The 16,323-nt window shown below is 39.7% G+C and overlaps 1 protein-coding gene across 3 annotated transcripts in view; it reads right to left on the minus strand.

Annotated features, from left to right (window-relative positions):
- The window catches only part of Usp32 (Ubiquitin specific protease 32), an 84,223-nt gene that overhangs the window by 41,374 nt on the left and 26,526 nt on the right, over positions 1-16,323 (minus strand). For 2 of the 3 annotated variants that reach the window (XM_068355540.1, XM_068355539.1), the window contains exons 9-11: positions 11,081-11,248; positions 7,627-7,766; positions 3,554-3,739 (exon numbers count right to left, since the gene is read on the minus strand). In XM_068355540.1, the coding sequence (XP_068211641.1) occupies positions 3,554-3,739; positions 7,627-7,766; positions 11,081-11,248 (494 nt within the window). The remainder of the gene's footprint in view (positions 1-3,553; positions 3,740-7,626; positions 7,767-11,080; positions 11,249-16,323) is intronic. The other variant, XM_068355541.1, reaches the window with a different exon arrangement.

Genomic DNA, 16,323 nt, shown 5'->3' on the forward strand with positions numbered 1-16,323 from the left:
GTAAAAGCAAAGAGGGACAGAGGTACCATATGCCCTTCCCTTAACTGCTAGTGGTAGAGAGTAAGCTTTAGTTCTGTGCTCATGGGCATGGGGGAACCATGGCTTCTCAGTCATAGACCCTTGCATGCTGACTTCTTGAGTTGACATCTCAATTTTGGATACCAAAGTATCCCTAACAGAGAAAGCAGCAGTACACCACCATCTTGGTATATGAAGTGAAGAGGGGTGCCCAAGTTCCTCAAACACCTGACTAATAGAGAGAGTGCACAAGTGTGCATCTCACGCCAGCTTGCTAATGGGGTAGCCAAACCTGCCAACCACCCTGTAGCCTCAGGACCTTGCATATTCAGTCAGCCTACCAAATGGGTAGTCAACCTAGACACCGGTGGTCTGACTAGAGGCCCTGGCATGCTAGTGAGGACTAGCTAGAAGCCATCATCTCACCCAAAAGAGAGGTGGCGTTATGAGGAGTCATACGGGACTTCTTTCAACTGGCCTTCAAAGACTTCTACTGAGGTGAAACATCAGAATCAGAGGGGGAAGTGGAAGATAAAGAGGATAGATTCACACAACAATGTATTATTACACTCATTCGCTTAGGAGTCGGTGTTCTGTCCAGATAAACAGACTCCCTGATACTGGTGCGAACAGAGGTCTCTGATGCAACAGTCTCACCTTGCTTTCCATTGCTAAAAGTACAGGTGGGAGAGGAAACTCCAGTGGCTCAAAGGTGCACAGTGACAGCTACTACCTCAAGCATAAGTTCACTAACTGCTCAAAGGCGAACAGTGCTATCAGTTATCCTAAGCTCTCAATCACTAAATAACCCCAAAGATACTGGTCGGCATATGACCTCCTATTAGGGCCTTCCAACTGGGACCGATGAAACAACATGGCTGTCACGCCAAGCTCACGATCGCTAACTGATCCTGAGGGTATCAGTCGGTGGGAGAGGTCAGCAAGGCAAAAAGTGCTCATACTGGGGTAAGGAACTATCAATCCCCAATATAACAATAGGAACAAGAAAGGTGGTCACATACACTCCCACTTGCCAATGCCGATATTTGATATGACCGTTCACCTGATCCTGGTGTTACAGCAGTAACTGTAACATTGACTTTCACTCACTTAACCTACCTCTGAAGGTCATAGTTAGTTAGTGAGCACCATCACTCCCTCCCAAAGGATGAGACCGATTGCTAAAGTCCAAACGATGTTATAGCAAAAAGCCTTTCTATGTGACTATCTTCTCTGCTGCTGTCTTCTCAAGGTAAGAAATGCCCAACGGAAGGAATAGAAAAGAGAGAAGAGCCATTTACAACAATTCTTCTTTCACAAGATTAATATTCTGGGTGATCAATAATGACTGCGCTCATATCGAGGGGGAATCTGCATGAACTTCCTCCTCCAAACCCTACATTTTTTTGTTCAAAGGGGGGCACTGAAAATACTCATTCACACTACAACATAGTGGTTACCATCCAGAATATATTGTAGGTGCCATGTGACCCTGCCAAGAAAATGTCCACTGTCGGGCACTCAGGTATGCTGAAACTCAATCCAAAATAGCTAACTCCCTCCTGAAGCTAGAAAAACTGCTACGAAGCAAGACGAGTTACAGTATACTCACAGTTTATCGTCTGGTTTTGAAGGTTTGTACTATATCATCAAAGCAACAAAAATCCATTTGCCACATGTTTACCTTTAGGTACCCTTACAAGCAAGTATGCTTACAAAAATTTAAGAGATAAAAAACTATACTCATCACTAAAGAATGTATAAGATCAAATGAATGAGAGAGGAGTGAGGCAGTAGATCTTTGGCCACCACAGCAAGACAAAAGAGACTATTCTCTGAAAGGCAGGTGGGTGGTGTTCCCACCTCACCCAACCTGTCATTAACGAACTAGATTATCTTGTTAACAATTCAATGGTTGCTTTTGTTCTACTGGAGACATATCCCTATTTTAAAGACAAAAGGTTTAAATATACGTAGGAACCAGTTTTCCTTCGGTTTTGAAATAATATATATAATAAACCACAAAGATTTATAGAAAAGGGGACATGGTAAAATTATCAAAATTATTCAGGTATATAAGGTGGAGAAAGGTTCATACAACCATGGTAGTAATATGTTGAAAGACTTGTAAGAAGGCCAAGAAACTTATGGAGATCTGGCACAAATGAATACCCATACAGGATGAGAATTCTATCAAGGTGTAAGATAAAAAGAGGAATGGCCAATTTGCAATTCATGATAATATTATTGATGAAAATGATAACTGCATGGCAAAGTAATGAAAACTAAGAGGACAATCCTTTTACTAAAAACACTTCAACAGCAATGTGCTAAACTTTCTAAGAATGTTAAATATTTAAAAAGTTAATGAGGAGTAAAATGCTTGTTAAAGCGGTTACTTCATTTTACAAAGGATATAAAATGGGTTTGAATGCTGTGTAATTTTATTTTCAAGTGTTCCCTAAAGTAAAGGATTATTTACCAATGATTGGATGTAAATTGTAAGAGAAAAGCATAGTGCATTGATGTGTGGTACTATCTGCAGAACTTTTTAAAGCCCAAGTAAAATCTTAGCCCTAAAAAAACCTTCAACAAGTTTTAAGACTATACTAAAAATTATTCAAAATAATCAACAAGAACTTTTAATATAAAAAATTGACAAAAAGAATGGAGGTATATTTCAAAGAAATGTTTAATAAAACTTAGCATTCAACATCTGCACATTATTTCCAAATGTCAAACAAATACTGTATAACATTTTGTAAAATCGTATCTAATAAACTGTATGAAATTCAGCTTCCTCGAGTAGGATATCCTTATTGATTTTGGATATTATATATCAAAGTAGTGGAGGCTAACAGGAATCGATAGAAAATAAAAGTCAAACAGCTACGAGGATTGGGTTGTATTGCAGGGAACTCGAAGGGCACAGCAAAACCCATGTTATGCACTATATCAAGGACTTAAGAATCAAGCCTAAAATAGGATGTATTAAACTGGGTCAGTCTGAGTAGGCATTTGTGAAATTTGGAGCCTAACCAATGGAGATAAAAACAGCCAACAAGATATAATCTGTTGTAAGAAGAAAATGATAATGATGGGATTAACACTAAAAGACAGAAAAAGAGCCACATGGATATGTGAGCAAACTAAAGTAGAGGATATCTTAACAACATGTAAAAAAAAGAAATAGATATGGGCAGAACATACTATGAGAATGACAGATAAGAGATGGACATTGAGAATAACAGAATGGGTCCCTAGACTGCAAAAGAAGCAGGGTAAGGAAGAGAAGAGAATGCTAAGAAAATTTACAGGTATAGACTAGCACAGAAAGACCATAAATACACGGGAGTGGGAGGACATAGCTGATGCCTTTGTCCTGCGGTGGACTAGTTACGGCTGATGATTATGAGGATGGGAGGACATGTCTGATGCCTTTGTCCTGCGGTGGACTAGTTACGGCTGATGATTATGATGATGGTGATAAAGTTAAAAAGAAATACATAATAAATACAGCACCACAATAATGTACCTGCTGATATCATGATTATAAACATTCAAGTTGCCAGAACTGAAATTCTTTCTTGGACTGGAACCCGCCTGAGAGTGGCGCTGCAGTGCATTCTGATGGGACCCTGACGAGCCATCGCTTTCCATACTTGCCAGAGAGACATTGTCAGCTAAACTCAAATTGTTTATACCTGTCATCAACACGCTCCTACAAGAAGTTCAAACATTACTGGTGGGCTTACATTTTTTTAATTCAATGTGATTTTCATATCAACACCATTGATCCAGTTTTTGTAAGTTTCTCAAACAGATAAAAAACAAAAACATATCCATAATTCAATTTAAAATAATACAATCTATGTAAAAGAGAAAAAAAGATTGAGAAATTATTTAATGTTTATATAAATAGTTATATGTAAAAGATAAGTCAAATATCCCTCCAATTATCCAGCCTATGAATAAAGCTGTAATTCAAACAACAAAAATCATAAAAAAAAAAAAAAAAATTGAAGCACAAAATAATAATACCCAATGACTTTTTATACAAGGAAACAAAAGGACCTGCATGATAAAATGGTTAAACTAATCATATTTCAATACTTTGGATGAATGAGATAAACACACCCTGTTCTATAAGAGGGGTTTTATTCCAAATATGAGATCTAAAGTCCAAACATATAATAATAATTGTATTTAAATTACAGAAATATAGGCTGAGAATCCTCTATCTGAAATTCCAAAATCCAAAAGTTTTTGAAATTATAACAACCATAAAATTACTGTTCCATCTACAGACTCGATCAATGACGGAATATCAGCAACCTGCCCTGATTTACTCATAATTCCCTATACAGTATCTGTTATTGATTCCGTTATTGTAAGTGTTCATATAAAATATAAATGTAATTATGGCAAATTGTGTATGAATAAATAACAAATATATGCTCTTCATTCTAGAAACATGTTCACCTTTCAGAAGAATTGAAATGGGGCCATCAGACGTTGTGTGTTTTTCTTTATACTCTTGTGTGGTACCAGCACAGGTACTATTAGGCTAAACAGAACTAGATTACAGAAAAAGAAACGTCTGTAGTCTACCCCAAATACAAAAAAAAAGGGAGAGAGAGAGAGAGAGAGAGAGAGAGAGAGAGGAGAGAGAGAGAGAGAGAGAGAGAGAGAGAGAGAGAGAGCTCAATCTAAAAACCTTTCAGTCTGAGCAATTTCACTGCTTGAAATCAGCCAATTTTCCCTTCTGAGCAATCACTGCTTTATTTCTTTGAAACACCAAAAACATCCCAAGACTAATGCTACCTAATTATTATAGAAATTCATGTCAGCCACTTTCAGTCAAACCACACTACGTCCTGTAGAGTATCTATAAAAGTTGTTTTACTGCTGTTCAACATCATAATCAATTTATACAAAGCAGAAAACACTCTGAATGAGAAAAAAGAAAATTTCATGCAATGGTAAAATTTTACCAATGCAAACATCCTGAAGCCTTCTTCAGTACACAAATTTTCTTTTCTTTTATATTGATAATATATAAAGAAAAATGCTTTTTGAACAAAAAATAATTGCTGGCTATAGGATAATCTACTAAACTTAGCAGACAACTATCAAACATTTCCTAGTCAGCCACACCATCTTGTTCACATTAATTTTCTATCCTTAAATGGGTTGTTTCTAAGAGCTAATAAAGAGTAATTTCATAATGGAGAGCATAAAGGTAAAGGTAATCTGGGGGGACTATGTAAATCTATGTAAATACAGTATGATTTAATAGTACAGTAAGAGGATATCACTCAACATTACCAGCCTTTTTCCTCATTTCCTTACATACAGCTTTTTTTTTATTTCATAGATACAAACCTACAAAGTTCTGTCTTCACGCACAGTCAACGGTCATTTTACCATATGATATAAATTTTAATTTTGTGAACTAAGAATTTGCTCATTGGAGATGAGAAGAAAATATTCTCATTATGCTTAGCCTTTAAAATTTGTATGTTAGCTTCCTCTTTTAAGGTTATACATGAAATGGTGGAAGTGAGAGAATTGCTTAGACATCTGGATTAATGTTATGGTGGAAAATAAAGTACCATTTACATTCATGAATAATGATAAAGGATTTCATGCTTTGAGATTGCCACGATATTGGATGGGAGCGAAAACCTCTACTTTTGGGATTCATGAGATGTAGGCATAGAAAATGAATCATTTACACCTATGGATCAATGAGAAGGTAGTGGTGAGAAAGATCTATACCAATGGATTAATGTGATAGTGGGAGAGAAAATGAGTTCCCAATACTTATACACCATGCCATACACCACAAGTATTTTACTATTCACCTATTCCCAATGGCAACTTTTCACCTAAATGTCCAAATTCTTTAACTTGACCTTATTACAAATTTCATCTCATTCACGAGCACATCCTTCACTTAAGCCTAATTGTACAGTATATATAAATGAATCCACTGTCTTAAAATATTCCATAATCAATAGATATAATATTTACAGATACATAAAGAAAATCCTTAGAAATTCAACAATAAATAATTCAAGCATTGCACACTGAAAGATGCTGCTGCAATCTTTTTAAAGTGCATTGGAGATCTTTACAAAATGAAGGTCCCATTAATGACGTTACTAAAATCTCATCAGTATTCGTTCCCTCCAGGTATGATAAGAAAGAAAATGGGGTCAAGAAGGAAGGGGCATTACTAGTATATGTAGTTGATATGAAAAAGGAGGAAGGGGTTATATTGATACTGACCAACAGTACTTATCCTGGCCATAATACAAGACATTACTTCATCACAAATATGTTTTATGTAAGGAGAAATACAAAACAACATACACATGTAAGGATATCTACAACTATTAATGCAAATTAAATTATAATTTTTAAGCTTCATAATTCCCAGAACCAACGGACAACTCATTCACAGGCTGATGTCAACATGTGATTGCCTAAATTGAAATACATAGAAAGCAAAAGCCTAAATACAGTACTGGAAAATCACTAAAATAACTGCAGAAGTAGAAATAAAACAAGTGAAAAAGCAATTAAGTGCAGGTCAAGATCACCAAATATTACTATTGGTCAAACTTAACCCTTTTACCCCCAAAGGACGTACTGGTACGTTTCACAAAAGCCATCCCTTTACCCCCATGGACGTACCGGTAGGTCCTTGCAAAAAAATGCTATAAAAATTTTCTTTTTCATATTTTTGATAACTTTTGAGAAATTTCAGGCATTTTCCAAGAGAAGGAGGCCAACCTGACCTCTCTATTACAAAAATTAAGGCTTTTAGAGCAATCTAAAAAATATATACTGCAAAATGTGCTGGGGAAAAAATAACCCCTTGGGGGTTAAGGGTTGGAAATTTCCAAAGAGCCTGGGGGTAAAAGGGTTAACTAATACTTTCAAAATTATCACAAATTGACACAACAGTTGAATACATAAAATAGCTTATTGCAAGAAAAATTAATTTCTCAGGATGGTAAATTTTCAGTAGATTTCAAAAGAGGGAGAGTGACTACATAGTAAGCAACACATAATATACACATGAAAAAGATTCCTCCAAATACCCTCCCAAGATTCCATCTACCACATGCAAATAGATCATTCCGAATCAAGCTGGTAAGGATAAAAATTCTATGCAAAAGTGATACATTAACCCTTTTACCCCAAAGGACGTACTGGTACGTTTCACAAAAGCCATACCTTTACCCCCATGAATGTACCGGTACGTCCTTGCAAAAAAAATGCTATAAAAATTTTCTTTTTCATATTTTTGATAATTTTTTGAGAAAATTCAGGCATTTTCCAAGAGAATGAGACCAACCTGACCTCTCTATGACAAAAATTAAGGCTGTTAGAGCAACTTAATAAAAATATACTGCAAAATGTGCTGGGAAAAAAATAACTCCCTGGGGGTTAAGGGTTGGAAATTTCCAAAGAGCCTGGGGGTAAAGGGGTTAAAAGTGAATTGAACAATCATTACACATTAAGCAGATACTTCACTAAACCCCAACATCCTTTTTTACTAATGAATAAAAAATAACTTTCTTAGATTATACTTACGAATTTCCATCAGAAGCAACTGTTCCTTCAGAATTAGCAGATTTTTTTTGTAATTTTGTTCGTTTAAGTGACCCATACTGAGAATTTGCTGGTGAACTGCAGTGAGATGACGGGCTGACTGAAGTTTCAATGCCAGCAACCTATAGAGGATGCAACAAATTAAATACTACTCAATAACAAACTGGGTTTAAGTTACACGGTTTTACAGACAAAAAGTAGTTTCGATGAAAGAAAACGCTATTTTTGAGGAGGCATTGGGTGGTCTCTAAAGACTGACCTGTAAAAGGCTTGAATAGGGAATCCAATACAACAAAAATTACCAAAGAATATTTTGTAAAAGGCTTGAATAGGGACTCCAATACCACAAAAATTACCAAAGAATATTTTGTAAAAGGCTTGAATAGGGAATCCAATACAACAAAAATTACCAAAGACTATTTTGTAAAAGGCTTGAATAGGTAATCCAATACAACAAAAACTACCAAAGAATATTTTGTAAAAGGCTTGAATAGGGACTCCAATACCACAAAAATTACCAAAGAATATTTTGTAAAAGGCTTGAATAGGGAATCCAATATGTTATAAATTAACAAAGAATATTTTGTAAAAGGTTTAAATAGAGAATCCAATACAGCAAAAATTACCAAATAATATTTTGTAAAAGGCTTGAAGAGGGAATCCAATACCACAAAAATTACCAATTAATATTTTGTAAAAGGCTTGAATAGGGAATCCAATTCAACAAAAATTACCAAAGAATATTTTGTAAAAGGCTTGAAAAGGGAATCCAATATGTCATAAATTACCAAAGAATATTTTGTAAAAGGCTTGAATAGGGAATCCAATATGAAATTAATTACCAAGGAATATTTTGTAAAAGGCTTGGATAGGGAATCCAAATGTCATAAATTACCAGATTATTTCGTAAAAAGTTTGAATAGGGAATTTAATACCACAAAAATTACCAAAGAATACTTAGTAAAAGGCTTGGATGGGGAATCCAATATGTCATAAATTACCAAAGAATGTTTTTTAAAAGGCTTGAATAGAAACTCAGTACGACAAAAATTACCAAAGAATATTTTGTAAAAGGCTTGAATAGGGACTCCAATATCACAAAAATTACCAAAGAATATTTTGTAAAAGGCTTGAAGAGGGAATCCAATACGACATAAATTACCGAAGAAATATTGTTTCCCCTGCTCTAGGGTCAGCGTTTCAACGTGCAAAGCACAGACTCGGTGCGTATAAGGGACATCCACAAGTTCAGGCGTTACTGAAATCGTCACAGCACCTCCAATACCGAAATTACCCAAAAACTGATATGTCATCACAGAGAATCAACTCTAATACTGGAGACAATGCTATTTTGAGCTAACATACGGCAAGACGCCATCTCCCATACCCAAAGTGAGAACTAAATGTCCCGCTACCCTACACGAGGCTAGGGAAGGAGGAGGGTTATGGAGACCACAATGTACCTTCACAAAAAAGGGATTTTGACGAAGGAAAAATCTATTTCTGGGCTCAACCTGTGTCGCTCCATGAAATGCTCCTTAAAGCACCATTTCAAAGGAATAAATACTGCTAAATATACCAGAGAAAAAGTTGCAAGGAATGCTAGGAATATATTCAGCTCGCTCACCCCTAAAGGGTGTCGGTATTAAAACTGGGGCGAGTGATACCACTACCAGAGATCCCTTTCCAATTAGACTTTTCCTTCCTCAAAATCCCCCGTTACTACGAGGTGTCGTTCACTACAGCTACTGCCCCCGCCCCCACCACCACCACTACCTAACCTTCTCCCATCATTCCTTGTTAGCACCCGTGAACGTTCGGACGTGTTTTTCGTAGCTCAGTGTTATTTTGTTTTGAAGATGTCAAACGTTTTGGAGATCCATGCTCTCAAACTGAGTATTATATTAGATTTTTTCTTCATCAAATTCACTTCATGGGGGTGTGGTTAATGCATTGTGTCATCTCCAAGGACTAATACCAGAATAATAACCAAGTAAACTTGTGTACCACAAATAACAACCATTTACAACCAAGCAAACAACTCAATTATATATAGGTGAGAAGAAAAACTATCTAATCTGACTATTGCATTATAAGAAAAACTCCAGAGAAAAAGCTGGATAACCTATCATTATGCTTCTGTTGAAGTATTTTAGAGATTAGAACCTAGAAGATCTGGCCCTTATTCTATCTGGTTTCCCATCACAGGTGCCATGAACAAGTCAATACCATGCATGCATGTGACACTGCTTGGATTAGTTTCAGGTAGTTTCTTATAATACCCAATGCTAAGACCATCCCATAAAGCTCTGGAGGTGCTGATATTGCTTATTAGCAAAGGAACAAGTTTTCTCAAATCACAAATTTTTTAATTTCTTATATTTTTACTAGCCATACAGACCTTTAATCAGGGAGACTTTCATCGTGAGCTGGAATCAGTTGTTATAAGTTGGATAATGAACAGTTATCTAGCTGGTGAGGGTGTGGGGCGAGTGACTCTTTCCAATGGGAGCGTTTTCACTATAGACCTTTCGGCCCAGGACTTAGAGATAGTTGAGGAGAGAAGTTGGATTAAAAAATATAAATAACTTTAAAAAATTGTCATTGGTTCTCACGAAGCATACAAATCTTCATTCTTTAAATAGGGAAAACTTGCTGCTTGATGGTTTGAAATTCCACTGGATCCCAAATTTGAAGGTTTATTTTCTTCATTGGATGTGATCACCGCCTGATCTCTGGAGAAGCAAAGCTATGACCCCAGCAACCACCTATCTGCCTCTCATATGGATTAAAGGTTGAAGGACCTGGGCTGTACATGCTGATCAAACTGGAGATCCCGCTTGATTCCTGTTATATAACCGTAAATGAAGACGTCCCACTTAACGGGAGCTGAACAATGCAAGTGTTAACTTCTCGACAACTGGAAAGAAGAGTTGGGTTTGGCAAAAGTAGCGTTGTCTCCTATGTTAGTGTTGGTGGTTGGTGAAGACTTGTCTGGTTTCCAGGTGATTTCTGCATTAGAGGTCCAATGATGAGTTCAACAGCCCTTTAACACGAGGGTCTCCCGTATACAAACCGAGTCTGTGTTTTACGCGGCAAAACATAGGGCCTACAATGGGGGAGACAATAATTCTTTGGTAATTTATGCCATATTGGATACCCTCTTCTGGCATTTTACAGGAAAGTCCTTCGACACTACACCAAACCACACATTACCCCTAAAAAAGTAGTGTATGCAATGGAATATCTTTAGGCCTTCAGTATACATACTATTACGCTACTAAAGTTACAAATAAAAACAGATTCATTGGGAAAAAAGAAGTAATCAAATAATAATCATAATGTTAACTTTCTGAGCTTTTAAATTAACAAAATGGTACTTCTCATTGTACGTACAAAAGCGAAGACAACGTTTATGATTTCTTCTAAAACTCACCTGATGGGAAACATATTCATACCAAAGATTCCACCACTGATCATTGATGATGTACCAAAATTGCCCAATGGTAAGTGATTTGCTCTCTGCTCTTCTTAACCACCCGAGTACAATTTCCTTTTCTTCATTACGGTTACTAGGTTTCAGGCCGAGGACGATATGGCACACCTGCAACGACAATGCATCAAGACTTGAGATTTCACGATATCTATCAGTGACCACATTACCACATCACAAAAATACAATTATCATTGGTATGCTTAACCCTTTTACCCCCAAAAAGGACGTACTGGTACGTTTCACAAAACTCATCCCTTTACCCCCATGGACGTACCAGTACGTCCTTGTAAAAAACTGCTATTTACATTTTCTTTTGCATATTTTTTATAATTTTTTGAGAAACTTCAGGCATTTTCCAAGAGAATGAGACCAACGTGACCTCTCTATGACGAAAATTAAGGCTGTTAGAGCAATTTAAAAAAAATATGCTGAAAAATGTTATTTTTATTAATAAAATAAATTTTTGAATATACTTACCCGGTGATCATATAAGCTGCAACTCTGTTGCTCGACAGAAAAACCTACGGTCAAAATACGCCAGCGATCGCTATGCAGGTGGGGGTGTACATCAACAGCGCCATCTGTCGAGCAGGTACTTAGTACTCCAAGTAAACAAAGAACCAATTTTCTCCTCGGTCCACTGGGTCTCTATTGGGGAGGAAGGGAGGGTCCTTTAATATATGATCACCGGGTAAGTATATTCAAAAATTTATTTTATTAATAAAAATAACATTTTTCAATATTAAACTTAGCCGGTGATCATATAAGCTGATTCACACCCAGGGGGGTGGGTAGAGACCAGCATTACATGTTTACATTATTATGAGCTAAGTATTTTGTATTTCATTTTAGCAGTTATTCAAAATAACAAACATAAAATAAATAAGTACCTGGTAAGGAAGTCGACTTGAACAATTACTCTGCCTTTTTAAGTACGTCTTCCTTACGGAGCCTCGCGATCCTCTTAGGATGCTGAGCGACCCCTAGGATCTGAAGTATCAAGGGTTGCAACCCATACAACAGGACCTCATCAAAACCTCTAATCTAGGCGCTTCTCAAGAAATGACTTTGACCACCCGCCAAATCAAGTAGGATGCGAAAGGCTTCTTAGCCTTCCGGACAACCCAAAAACAATAATAAAACATTTCAAGAGAAAGATTAAATAGGTTATGGAATTAGGGAATTGTAGTGGTTGAGCCCTCACCCACTACTGCACTCGTTGCTACGAATGGTCCCAGAGTGTAGCAGTTCTCGTAAAGAGACTGGACATTCTTAAGATAAAAAGACGCGAACACTGATTTGCTTTTCCAATAGGTTGCGTCGATTATACTTTGCAGAGATCTATTTTGTTTAAAGGCCACGGAAGTTGCGACAGCTCTAACTTCGTGTGTCCTTACCTTCAGCAAAGCTTGGTCTTCCTCATTCAGATGGGAATGAGCTTCTCGTATTAACAGTCTGATAAAATAGGATAAAGCATTCTTTGACATAGGCAAAGATGGATTCTTAACTGAACACCATAAAGCTTCAAACGGGCCTCGTAAAGGTTTTTAAATAGAACTTAAGAGCTCTTGCAGGACATAAGACTCTTTCTAGTTCATTTCCAACCATACGATAAGTTGGAATATCGAACGATATTGGTCAAGGCCGAGAAGGCAGCTCGTGTTTGGCTAGAAAACCAAGTTGTAGAACATGTAGCCGTTTCGGATGAGAATCCGATGTTCTTGCTGAAGGCATGAATCTCACTGACTCTTTTAGCTGTGGCTAAGCATACCAGGAAAAGAGTCTTTAAGGTGAGATCTTTCAGGGAGGCTGATTGTAGCGGTTCGAACCTGTCTGACATAAGGAATCTTAGTACCACGTCTAAATTCCAACCAGGTGTAACCAAACGACGCTCCTTCGTGGTCTCAAAAGACTTAAGGAGGTCCTGTAGATCTTTATTGTTGGAAAGATCTAAGCCTCTGTGACGGAAGACTGATGCCAACATGCTTCTGTAACCCTTGATAGTGGGAGCTGAAAGAGATCGTTCTTTCCTCAGATATAAGAGAAAGTCAGCTATTTGAGTTACAGAGGTACTGGTCGAGGATACGGATACTGACTTGCACCAGTTTCTGAAGATTTCCCACTTCGATTGGTAGACTCTAAGGGTGGATGTTCTCCTTGCTCTAGCAATCGCTCTGGCTGCCTCCTTCGAAAAGCCTCTAGCTCTCGAGAGTCTTTCGATAGTCTGAAGGCAATCAGACGAAGAGCGTGGAGGCCTTGGTGTACCTTCTTTACGCGTGGCTGACGTAGTAGGTCCACCCTAAGGGGAAGTGTTCTGGGAACGTCTACTAGCCATCGAAGTACCTCGGTGAACCATTCTCTCGCGGGCCAGAGGGAAGCAACTAGCGTCAACCTTGTCCCTTCGTGAGAGGCGAACTTCTGCAGTACCTTGTTGACAATCTTGAACGGAGGGAATGCATATAGATCTAGATGTGACCAATCTAGTAGAAAGGCATCTATATGAATTGCTGATGGGTCCGGGATTGGTGAGCAAAATATTGGGAGCCTCTTGGTCATCGAGGTTGCGAAGAGATCTATGGTTGGCTGGCCCCATGTGGCCCAAAGTCTCTTGCATACATCCTTGTGGAGGGTCCATTCTGTTGGAATTATTTGTCCCTTCCGACTGAGACAGTCTGCCATGACATTCAAGTTGCCTTGGATGAACCTCGTTACTAGTGATCTGTCTAGACCTTTTGACCAGGTGAGGAGGTCCCTTGCGATCTCGTACAACGTCAGAGAGTAGGTCCCTCCTTGCTTGGAGATGTACGTTAAAGCCGTGGTGTTGTCCGAGTTCACCTCCACCACTTTGCCTTGAAGGAGAGACCTGAAGCTTTTCCAGGTCAGACGTACTGCCAGTAGCTCCTTGCAGTTGAAATGCATTGTCCTTTGACTAGAGTTCCATAATCCCGAGCATTCCCTACCGTCTAATGTCGCACCCCAGCCTACGTCCGATGCGTCCGAGAAGAGAACGTGGTTGGGAGTCTGAACAGTCAGGGGAAGACCCTCTCTAAGGTTGATATAGTCCTTTCACCAAGTCAGACAAGACTTTATCTTTCCGGAAACCGGGATCGAGACCGCTTCTAGCGTCTTGTCCTTTTTCCAGTGAAAAGCTAGATGGTATAGAAGAGGACGGAGGTGTAGTCTTCCTAGTGACACAAATTGATCCACGGATGACAGTGTCCCTACCAGACTCATCCACAGCCTGACTGGGCAGCGTTCCTTCTTCAGCATCTTCTGGATGGATAGCAGGGCTGGGGGCTGATCGTCTTGTTCAGCAACGTCCCCATCAGAGGGTTCCTCATCCGAAACTGATGAGGAAACGGCAACGGAGTGGGCAACGTCTGACTCGCTGAATCCGGTCGCACTGGTGGATGCGTGACGGAGCCAGACGCAATATCATGGCACTGCTGCACAGTCTGTGAACTGTCAACAACCATGGGTGCGCGAGGAGGTACAGCGTCAACCCGAAACTGTCTAGACTGTCTGGGTTGTGCAGTCAACACCCTACCGGGTTGCTGAGGTTGACACACTGCGTCACAACAAGTCACCTCTGCTGGTTGTTGAACGTCCTGAACGTCAACAACCACCTCCGAGCGTCGCTTAACGTCAACGTGCGACTGGCAACCCACACTGGGTCGCATCGGTGGAGGAACCACCTCAACTGGCAGACGCGAGTAGGTTACCTCAGCGTCAACAGGGCGCACAACCGACCGGTTGGAAGGTTGTTGGCCAGAAGGAGGAACCACCTCAACTGGCAGACGCGAGTAGGTTACCTCAGCGTCAACAGGGCGCACAACCGACCGGTTGGAAGGTTGTTGGCCAGAAGGAGGAACCACCTCAACTGGCAGACGCGAGTAGGTTACCTCAGCGTCAACAGGGCGCACAACCGACCGGTTGGAAGGTTGTTGGCCAGAAGGTTCTTCTCCCCATTTAAGTCCTCTATCAAGGACGCAAGCTTGGACTGCATGGCTTGCAGCAAAGCCCATTTAGGGTCTACGGGAGCAGGTGTGGCAACAGACGGGGTTAGCGACTGAGGCGGAACCGTTTACCATCCCTGAAAGCCTAGTTATGTGTGACATAAAAGTACAGCAAAACTTCAAAGGCTTGACAAAAGCTGAGAAGTTGTCCTGTAAACAACTTGGAGCGTCTCCTGGCTAGGCGCCAGGGCGAGTCTACCAGAAATGAGAAGTCTATCTGGGCAGAGGCATGAACTCCCAAGCCGAGAACTTCTCTCGTGTCCTATCAGACTCTCGCTCTATAAGCCAGTTTAAAAGAAGGGAAATCAAAGGCAGTATCCCTAAAACTCCTCCTGGTGCAAAAACCAGTCGCCTAGCCAACGTAAACGCTCTCTAGGAGAGCGAGAGAGCACTAGCTTAAAAACAATGGCTTCGAAGTAGTTAGGCCTAGTGTAAGTTCTGACGTTTAGGCGAATGAGGAGCAGCAGTTACAAGATCCGGACGAAGATCCTTAAAAAATTATCATGATTTAATTAAAGTCCATAGGAGGCTAAGCAGCTTAAGGCTCCTCTCCAAATGACAGAGTCCTCAAGGGAATATCAGTAGGAGGGAGAACAGCACTTTCTCATCTACAGGAACCTTGTCCGATAAAAGCTAGGTTATCTCAGTGAGTCTCTCACTGGTGCATTAGTAGCAGACCAGAAGGCAACGTCATGTAACTGCTTGACAGTCTGTGAACTGTCAACAACTGAACTGTCAACCACAACAGGTGCGTGAGGACATACAGTGTTCACTCGAGACTGCTTTGACTGTCTATACTGAGCAGTCAAAACAACTCTAGAATGCGGAGGTTGACGCACCGCGTCAAAACAAATCAACTTAGACTATTGTTGTACCTCGCGAACGTCAACGGAAGGTTCCGTGCGTTACTGAACGTCAACATGCGGCTGGCAGGGTACACTGGAACGCATGGGTGGCGGGACTCTCTCAGCTGGAGTGCGGCAGAAGGTCGCCTCAGCGTCCACAGGACGCACAACCGTGTTGGTTGTAGGCTAGAGGTTGGTGCAGTGTCAACCTTCTCCGCACGAAAGTCCCGCATCAATGACGTTAACTGAGACTGCATGGTCTGCAGCAAAGACCACTTAGGGTCTACAGGAGCAGGTGCGGCAACAGACGGTGTGACTGCCT

Source organism: Palaemon carinicauda, chromosome 31 (assembly GCF_036898095.1).
Source record: "Palaemon carinicauda isolate YSFRI2023 chromosome 31, ASM3689809v2, whole genome shotgun sequence".
Taxonomy (NCBI): domain Eukaryota; kingdom Metazoa; phylum Arthropoda; class Malacostraca; order Decapoda; family Palaemonidae; genus Palaemon; species Palaemon carinicauda.